Source organism: Engraulis encrasicolus, chromosome 1 (assembly GCF_034702125.1).
Source record: "Engraulis encrasicolus isolate BLACKSEA-1 chromosome 1, IST_EnEncr_1.0, whole genome shotgun sequence".
In the NCBI taxonomy this organism is placed as follows: domain Eukaryota; kingdom Metazoa; phylum Chordata; class Actinopteri; order Clupeiformes; family Engraulidae; genus Engraulis; species Engraulis encrasicolus.
Genome location: NC_085857.1, coordinates 46,688,608 through 46,698,607, shown reverse-complemented (window position 1 = coordinate 46,698,607; position 10,000 = coordinate 46,688,608). Strand labels below are relative to the sequence as shown.

The following is a 10,000-nucleotide window of genomic DNA, read 5'->3' as shown; positions in this document are numbered from 1 at the left end:
AGAGAGAGAGAGAGAGAGAGAGAGAGAGAGAGAGAGAGAGAGAGAGAGAGAGAGAGAGAGAGAGAGAGAAAATATGGGAGAGACAGAGAAGGGGAGTTGGGATTGAAGATTTGAATGCTTTTGACAATTTATGTAATCTAGTAAGGATTATTGCTTAATGACAGACATTTTAGGGCACAATAAACGTAATATTTGAATGTAAAAAAGTTACAATAAACTATGACACCTCATAAGAAAACTAGCCTAATACATGGCTCCGCATGATAAATCCTACTTGCCAAGCTACCAACACCAGTAAAATTGAAGGCAACTAATCATTTTGCTGTGGAATGTTTATGGGGATATGCTTAGCCTTTTGCCCACGTTTGCATTCCGCATTCTGGATAGTCTTGAAGATTGGGGTGCAAACTGCTCAATTTACATCAAACTACTTGCATCCATCATTTCCTGCTGATTTAGCCCCCGTGATACAAGGCTCGACGTCATTGATGATCACAGTATCTCACAAAAGCACAACGTAGATTAGATCATTATGTCATTCTCCATCGGGATATTGAATCGGGGGAAAGCCCCCCAAAAGTTGCACTGCCTGGAGGTGAGGCAACACAGAGGCATCCATCCATCCATCCATCCATCCATCCATCCATCCATCCATCCATCCATCCATCCATCCATCCACCCAGCAATCCATCCATCCATCCATCCATCCATCCATCCATCCATCCATCCACTTATGATACTTACGGGAATATGCTTGGCCATTTGCTTGCCGGCCTTCTGCATTTTGCTCAGAGTCTTGAAACTCTGGAATATAGGCTGCATGGACTGATGCACCTCTTCCTGTTTGGAGAAAGAAATGTCACATTGCATCATGTAACCAGTTATGAGACGCCCCCGTTATGAAATTGCTGTTACCCAAAGGCAAGGACCAAGTTGTAATGCATTGCTGAAGATGCTGTGTAATGCCATAGTAGTGAAGCGCAATGCTAAAAGTTTTCAATGACTATTACAGCATTCCACTAGGGCAGTGGTTCCCAAACTTTTTTCCTTGCGCACCCCCTTGTACATTTCAATGTGGTTCGCGCACCCCCTAAGCGAATGTTTTGGTGTACTTATGGCCACTCAAATATGGCTTCACAGCACAAATCATTGCATCATTTATACAGAGCCATTTAGGGAAACCTCATTTACAATAGACTTGATGTTTCTTGAAGCATACAATGCACTATACTATTAAAACCTACTTAATGTACATTAATACAGCATGAAAGCACATATCTGCCATTGCTCTATTCAACTCGCGCACCCCCTTGGGGCAGGCCACGCACCCCCAGGGGTGCACGCACCCCAGTTTGGGAAACCCTGCACTAGGGGATTGGCGTGTGTTATGGGGCTACCCCCCATAGGTCTGTCTCTCTGTCTACACAGTAACTATGCATGCACTGATCAGGCTCTGTCACTCACAACCAGACACGCAAACTATGGAATTGGCTGGGGCCCGCAGCTGAAAGGGGGGCACTTGGTAATGACTGGTTGTGTACTTTTCGTTTTTTTTTAAGATATTTTTTGGTCTTTTCTGATTTTATTGTTGTGACAGGACAGTTGAGAGAGACAGGCAGTGTTGCCAGATTAGGCGGTTTCCCGCCCAATTGGGCTGCTCAGGATGGCCGTCTGTGGGTTGGGAGAGAGAGAAGCGTGGAAGGGTCGGCAAATGATTTTATTCAGTTTACCAAGTGCCCCAACTTCATCGGAGTTGGGGTTTGTAATCGAATTTGTACCCGAACTTGCTGGTCTGCTACATCACCACCAGCTTCTTTCCATCCATCCATCCATCCATCCATCCATCCATCCATCCATCCATCCATCCATCCATCCATCCATCCATCCATCCATCCATCCATCCATCCATCCATCCATCATCATATCAGAAAAGAAAAAGAAAGTTATACCTACCCTGCAATCTTGTAAAGCTTGCTCGTGTGGCTGTAGTCTGTGCCTGTGGTGTGCGTCAGATTCCCCACACTCATAGCACAGTGGCATTTCGTCTTCCACACAGTAAAACAAGGGCTCTCTCTTGCACTCCGGACATGCAGACAAGACCCTCGCGCCTTCATCATCCCTCTTGTCCTCTTCCTCTCCTTCATCTTCAGCCCCCTCTTTCTCCCTTACATCCTCTTCTGTCTCTCCTTCATCCTCATTTGCCATCTGCCTTGCACAAGCTTCCTCATCCTCCTCTTCCTCGTCGGTGTCGTCATTAGTCTTTCTTTCGCTCTCTGCCGTTGTCTTTCTCAAATGTTCTTCCTCTGCTTCGTGGTCATGCTCCTTCTCTTCTTCTCCCTCTTCCTCATTGAGATTTGTCTCCTCCTCTTCATCCTCTCCTCTCTCGTCTCCTCCATTCTTTCTCTCCTCCTCCTCGGAGAGTTTTGTCTGCTGCTGCTCCTCCTCCTCCTCCTCCTCCTCCTCCTCCTCTCCTCTCTGATCCCATAGTAAACATGCCAGCGCATCCACATTTGCATCCAGTTGTGCCTCCCCTACTCCCTCACAGTGCTGTCCATTCTCACATCCATTCGTCATGATTCTCGGGAGTTGGTTGAACGCTTCATTTTCACCCCCGTTTTTCCTAATTGGAAGTTGGTCAAACGGTTCAGTATCACCCTCATTTTCCCAGCCCGGAAGTTTGGCGAATTGTCCATCTTCATCCACATTTTTCCTTCTATTGGGAAGAAGGTTAAAGTCCCAACATTCCTGGCGTTCCCGCTCGTTCTCCCTTGGAAATGCCGATTCAAATTCCATTGCGTTTCTCTCCTTCTCGTTCTATAGTCCAAATGTTATTTCTCCTCACAGACTGAACTGATTGTCGCACAAATTCAAATAAAGAGGTATCTCTTGTTCATGAAACAATTTCCCCCCTTTTTCACAGCCTGAAATGAATTAGTTATAAAGAGTTACCTGGGTAGATACGGTTTATCCACAATGGATTTCCTGGGGATTTGGCTGAGATGTTTGAAAAGAAAAAAGTATCGAAAAAAGGAAACAGAATATATATCCAAAATGAATTTTCTGTTCCAAAATGTTTTGAGGTCAATCAATCAATCAAAAAAATACGCATTCTAGGAAATAATTAATGTACATTGATGTGCTTGCGAAGTTATACACATCACATCGCGTACTGGTAGTCCAATGGTAGCCAGTCCAATCCCTCCAATTTCAGTCAGGAACCAAAGCAGCAGTCAGACCTCTGCTGGTTCCCAGTGTGTCTCAATCCAACATGAAAGCTCAATGAGGGATCAGCAAGACGTGTTGAGAGCAATAAAAAAGGAAATCTACTGAATCCCATTAACACAACGGTGAGGTATTAGAAGCGTTTGTGAGAGTGTGAGTCTGATGGGAGGGAAGGAGGGACCGCGAGTGTAAGTTTGTCACGAGGGACAGATGAAGCACATAAGTGCAATGAGTCTAGGTTGGCCCATGTGCTTAAATACATCCGTCAAATGACATGAGAGCGAGAGCGAAAGGTGTGTGTGCGTGTGTGTGTGTGTGGGAGTGTGTGTGAGAGAGAGATGGGAGTATGAGGGGGAAAGAGATGAAGTGATATGGAGACTGTGCATGTGTGTGCGCATGTGGGTCAGGCACAGATATACTGCATACTATTAGAGTCACCACCAAGGCTGGATTACTGCATGGGCCTACTGGGCCAAGGCCCAAGGAGTCCTAATCCACACCCCCATGGTGTCATAATCCATACCAGGTCACCTCGATATGGTATTAAAACTGTACTTTTTTAAAGGTGCACTGTGTAATATTTTTAGTAGTAGAATTCATGCTGCTCATTCACAAATGTTACCCTTTTCATGAATAGCCTACTTACCACCACCATCAAATTCTAAGTATTCATTATAATTTTGAAAATTGCACTTTTCATACATGAAAATATAGATCTCCTCCATATCCGCCATTTTGAATTTCCAGTAATGGACATTTTTTGCTGCAACACATACAGTACTTTGTGTTAAGTAAACATTGGCTTATCACTTCGTAAAAATCCGGAAAAGATCCAATTTGGCAATAGGCAGCACAGTTTCCCTGGGCAGCATAGATGCAACACCTACTCTTGCCACATCCTACACAGTGCACCTTTAAAGGGAATTCCCAGGATTGTGCACAAAACTACTGTATTTTCACATTTTCTTGGGGGAGAAACCCCAAGCTCCCAACAGCCAAAGCTGTCCAACATCTTTTGTAAACACAAATTCTTTGGAGGGGGGGCTGTCATGCTTGTGTGGCCCAGGAGTCCATCGGGTCCTAATCCGGCCCAGCTCTCCACAGTCCATTATGTCACTCATAACCTCATACATCACCTGTGAGCCCATACTGTGAGTGAGTACATACATGACCAGATGCCAACTAGAGCTACAGTACATACAGTACATGTGCATGTGGTGTGTGTGTGTGTGTGTGTGTGTGTGTGTGTGTGTGTGTGTGTGTGTGTGTGTGTGTGTGTGTGTGTGTGTGTGTGTGTGTGTGTGTGTGTGTGTGTGTGTGCAGGCGCGCAGATAGGCGTGTGTGTGTGTGTGTGTGTGTGTGTGTGTGTGTGTGTGTGTGTGTGTGTGTGTGTGTGTGTGTGTGTGTGTGTGTGTGTGTGTGTGTGTGTGACGGATAAGGTGTTGATGTCAGAGAAAGTGATATGCGAGTACACATGTGTTTAGGTTCCCTGGGCACAGAATGTACTCTATGCATATACAGAGCAAGACGTAGCGAGATATCATGTGTGTGTGTGTGTGTGTGTGTGTGTGTGTGTGTGTGTGTGTGTGTGTGTGTGTGTGTGTGTGTGTGTGTGTGTGTGTGTGTGTGTGTGTGTGTGTGTGTGTGTGAGAGTATGCGCACGTGTGTACATCTAGCATAAAAATAAATGTGTAGAAATAGAGAAAGCGTGAGAGAGGAGATGTGTGCAAGGTTGCTACTTCTCCGTCATGCATATACTGAACTGAATGTCCTCCTATAATGTGTCTATGAGTTTGATGGAGAAGGTGATATAAAATCAGTCTGAGTGTGTGTGTGTGTGTGTGTGTGTGTGCGTGCGTGCGTGCGTGCGTGCGTGTGTGTGTGTGTGTGTGTGTGTGTGTGTGTGTGTGTGTGTGTGTGTGTGTGTGTGTGTGTGTGTGTGTGTGTGTGTGCGCGCAGAGAGATCATGTCATTTCAAACAGAACCTGCCAGACTTAAACATAGGGCACATTACCATAAATGTGTGGACTGAAATAAAAATAGAACCTTTGCAAAATTTGCAAACTTTTTTGCAATTGATATTTGTTTGCATTTGTTTTGGTTACAGAACCACTGTCTTATATGAACCAGAAATTGATGATCTCCTCACTTGAGAAAAACAAAATGTCTTACAAACTCAAAGCAGTCCAATAATAAATTGCACAGTTATTTTTGCAATTCTTCACATTTATCAAAGTAGGACCAACTTGAAAAGTGTTACACTTGAGTATCTAATACTGTTTTCAGGCCTAATAGAATGGCTCTGGTGCCCGTTTCCGCACTGCTTACGTCCCAAACGAAAGAGCTTACCTGTGAACAATCCGCATTTATGCCGACTTGCTTTCATTACCACGTGACTGTGTGAACTGGCTGACTCCATGCTGCCGTCATTTTTCGTGTGCATCGCAAATCAACTTTCTGGATCCAGGACGCTCAGATTTGTATTTATTCATCTTTATTCAGTCAGGAGAGTGAAGAAGGAGACATGCGACGAGCAGGAGAGAGGACCAGGAAGTCACCCCAACCAGGTCAGGAATTGAACCCTGGTCACTGGTGTACCAGTGCAGTAACCTACTGTTTGAGACACGGCAGGGCCACCTCTATAGCTGTTTTCAGAGCTGCAGAAAGGTCCTAATGGTAATCCTTTCTCTTGGATGTCTAAAGCCTGGCTCAAACTACAGTACCCCCAGCGGAAGGATACAAAGTTGGACTTCTTAGGAATAAAGAAGTTCAGAGAAGATTTCAGATCAGCCTTACCAACAGATACCAGCAACTACAGACGCACAACGAAGACATGGACACAGACATAGAGACAAGATGGCAGCAAGCAAAGAAGTTATGGAAGGACGCCTGTGAAGAAATACTGGGGGAAAAGGAGAAAAAAACACAAGAAATGGATCTCAATGGAAACACACCAGAAACTGAAAGAAAGAAAGCAGAAGAAAGACCAATTGAACTCCAGTACAACAAGATCTGCAAAAGCAAGGGTGCAGCACAACTGCACACAAGCCAATAAGGAGGTGAGGAAAAGTATTAGGAGGGACAAAAGGGATCATATTGACAACCTGTCCAAACAAGCAGAAATGGCAGCTGGCCAAGGCAACCTCAAAGACCTCTACATGATCACCAAAAAGCTGGCTGGCAAATTTCAACAAACAGACAAACCAGTGAAGGACAAACACGGAAACACACTCACAACATATGAAGATCAGTGGAGAATATGGGCGGAACACTTTACGGTGCTACTGAGCCAACCTATGCCAGTAGCGCTACCGGACATTACACCAGCGGAGACAGTAATAAACTGTCATAAGCCCAGCCAAGCGGCGATCAAGAAAGCGATCCTTTCCATGAAGGATGGAAAATCTCCAGGACCGAATAGTATACCAGCAGAAGCTATCAAAGCCGACATAAAGACTGCTGTTGATATGCTGCACAGCCTTTTCTCTAAGATATGGGAAGAAGAGACCATTCCCGAAAGAGGGAATCCTCATTAAAATACCCAAAAAGGGCGATCTTACCAACTGTAGCAACTACAGAGGAATAACACTGCTTTCTGTTCCAGGAAAGTGCTCAACCGGATCCTACTCATCCAGATGAGTAAAGCAGTGGACCCCATCCTGCGAGACCAGCCAGCCGGATTTCGGAGCAATAGATCCTGTACGGACCAGATCTGTACTCTCCCCATCATTGTGGAGCAATCCATCGAACTCTGCCCTCTTCGTGAACTTCATAGACTACGAAAAAGCCTTTGACAATGTAGACAGGGAGACATTGTGGAAGATACTGAAGCATTACGGAATACCGGAAAAGATCATCAGCCTGATCCAAAAAACCTACCAGGGGATGATATGCAAGGTACTACATGCAGGCCAAGTATCATACAGTTTTAAAATCAAGACCGGAGTACGACAAGGATGCCTCCTATCACCATTCATGTTTCTGCTTGTTATTGACTGGATCATGAAGACCACAACAGCAGTAAAGAAAAACGGCATACAGTGGACCCTGTGGACGCAATTGGATGACCTCGACTTTGCTGACGACCTGGCGCTAATGGCACACAACCACAAACAGATGCAGGAAAAGACCACCAAGCTTGCAGATACATCTCGAGGGGTAGGGCTAAGGATAAATAAGAAGAAGACCAACATAATGAGAATTAACAACTCAACCAACACGCCAGTTTCAATAAATCTGTCCTTCTCTATGGCTCTGAGACATGGAGGATAACAAAGAAGACATTGCACTGGATCCAAACGTTCATCAACAGCTGCCTGAAGAGGATCTTTAGGATTTTCTGGCCAAATAAAATCAGCAATGAGGAACTCTGGAGGAAAGGGAAGCAGGAGCCGGTAGAGAAACTAATACTGCGAAGAAAGTGGGGTTGGATCGGGCACACCCTGAGGAAACCAGCAACTAGCATCACATGCCAAGCCTTTACCTGGAAAATACAGGGGAAGCGGGAGAGAGGACGGCCTAAAAACACCTGGAGGCGGGACTCTGAGGCAGAACTGAAGAGGCTGGGAACCAGCTGGGGAGAAGCAGAAAGGACAGCCCAAAACCGTGTTGGGTGGAGAAGAGTTGTTGATGGCCTATGCTCCATTGGGAGTGATGGTCCTAAGTAAGTAAGTAAGTAAGTACATCAGTGGGTTTAAATTGACAAGAGGAATGGGAATGGACAATGGTATGGTTCTTACCAAACAATGAACTAATAAACCAATGAACCAATGACCCAAAATGAACCAATGATTAAGCAAAACAGAAGTTAAAGGCGGAATATGTATTTTTTTGTAGTTTACTTACAGAATTTATCCTGACCATTCACAACTTTTTCCCGAGTATTTTCGACCACCACCAATTTGTAAGTATTCATTATGACTGGGAAAATTATACGTTATAAGGTGGATATCTTTGACTTTACGGTAATAGATGTTTTAGCCACAAAACTGACTGTACTTTGGTCAGACCAGTAAATATTAGTTTATCATTGAGAAAATATTCACGAAAAGATAACCCTGTGAAACCTGAACCATGAAAGCAATGAGAGAAAATTCTAATTTTTTGGAATTTGCTTCAATATTGGTCCCTTATAAGAAATGTAAAAAAAAAAATCAAAATTTTGTTAAGGTCACTGAGATATTTAATGCATCATATATGATGCATCAGGCTTTTAATGAATGAAAATTCCAATTTCATGACCATTGAAAAATGACTTTTAATGCATTTAAAACTTTTTTTTTAATTTAAAAAAGTTGTCAGACAATTTAATTTGAGGATTATCTTTAAATATTTAGTGAGATCCTGCCATTTTTTTAAGCCTATCCTTGTTTTAGCAGGACCATATTTTACATTTCCCACAGCCTGTTTGGGTAATTTTTTAAAATGTATGTAAAAACATAGCTGATCGAATGCTCAACAACCTATTTATGAGTGTAATATAGATCATTATTCATTTTTGATGTGTAATTTGAATATATGGGTCCATTACTACAATTGGACCATTTCTCCATTCACTTCAATGCATTTTTTACGAGATCATAATTTCAACATTTTGCATTACATTTTCAAAATTGCAAGTAAAACGTGTTTCTTAAGGCAATATCTTTGTCTTGAAGTAAAACAACTTGTGTGTTTTGTTAAACGATCGTCGTGGTATGCTTTGTAAGTTTCCCTATGGAGCAAATGCATTGATGGCTGACTTCCTGCCACCGCCGGATGGTGCTTATATGTCTCATCAGTTTTAGCACGATCTCTCTGCAACACGGTGTAAAAATATAAACTCTTCCTTGCTTAATTGCACAAAGCAAGTGTTCAAATTAAAGGATGTAGAGTGATATTTCGGAAATTTGTACACAAACCTTATGCAATTTGACGAAATCTCAGCGTCGGTCAGGGAAACCGCTTCTACCCCATTTTCCTGTTTTTCGCCGAGCTGTGGTCAACTTGTTGTCGACCGCTGCTCTCTTGTAGCGGTTTCCGCGTACTGCAGGACGTTTGGAAATGACACGCAGGATGTTTTTCAGATCGATTTTTTTTTGTGTCAGCGTGGAGAGGGCTTTGAATTTGATGAGACATATATGATGCATCCGGCGCGATAGGGATAAAACTTGGAGATGGGCAGCATAATTGCAATGCCTATTCTGACCGAAATCCTACATACTTAACATTTTAAACACCAATAGTAATGATAAGACAGCATTGGAAATACATTTGCCAATTCATGGAAGTCAAAAAGCATGTCATGTCATCCATATGATACTGCTGGAATTGGTTGCTAAATGTAGGTCAAAGCAATATAGCATACATGTGTGTGTGTGTGTGTGTGTGTGTGTGTGTGTGTGTGTGTGTGTGTGTGTGTGTGTGTGTGTGTGTGTGTGTGTGTGTGTGCGCGTGTGTGCGTGCGTGCGCGTGTGTGCGTGCGTGCGTGTCTGCGTGTGTGTGTGCGTGTGCATGTAATGTAAGGAGTGAAATGCACTTGAGGTAACCGTTATAGAATGTACCCTATGCATGGAGAAGGCGAGTGATATCCATGTAAACATACAAGCATGTTCTTCCTAATCTCCCTTTAGGTGAATCTCAAAATAGTCACCAATGAAGAAAGTCCTGAGTGATTTTATTGTTTTTATTTTTATTTTTATTCTTATTTTTATTATTTTGTTATGGCTGCAGGGAGAGGTGACGTATTGTGCTTTCATGGTTATATTCCTCTTTCATGTTTCATGACACAGCTAGTGTA

The 10,000-nt window shown here is 43.4% G+C and overlaps 1 protein-coding gene across 1 annotated transcript in view; it reads right to left on the bottom strand.

Moving 5' to 3' along the window:
* The window catches only part of LOC134457659 (E3 ubiquitin-protein ligase TRIM35-like), a 6,915-nt gene extending 4,875 nt beyond the window's left edge, over positions 1–2,040 (bottom strand). The window contains exons 1-2 of the mRNA XM_063209666.1: positions 1,954–2,040; positions 745–840 (exon numbers count right to left, since the gene is read on the bottom strand). Of these exons, the coding sequence (XP_063065736.1) occupies positions 745–840; positions 1,954–2,040 (183 nt within the window). The remainder of the gene's footprint in view (positions 1–744; positions 841–1,953) is intronic.
* Positions 2,041–10,000: the final 7,960 nt, after the last annotated feature.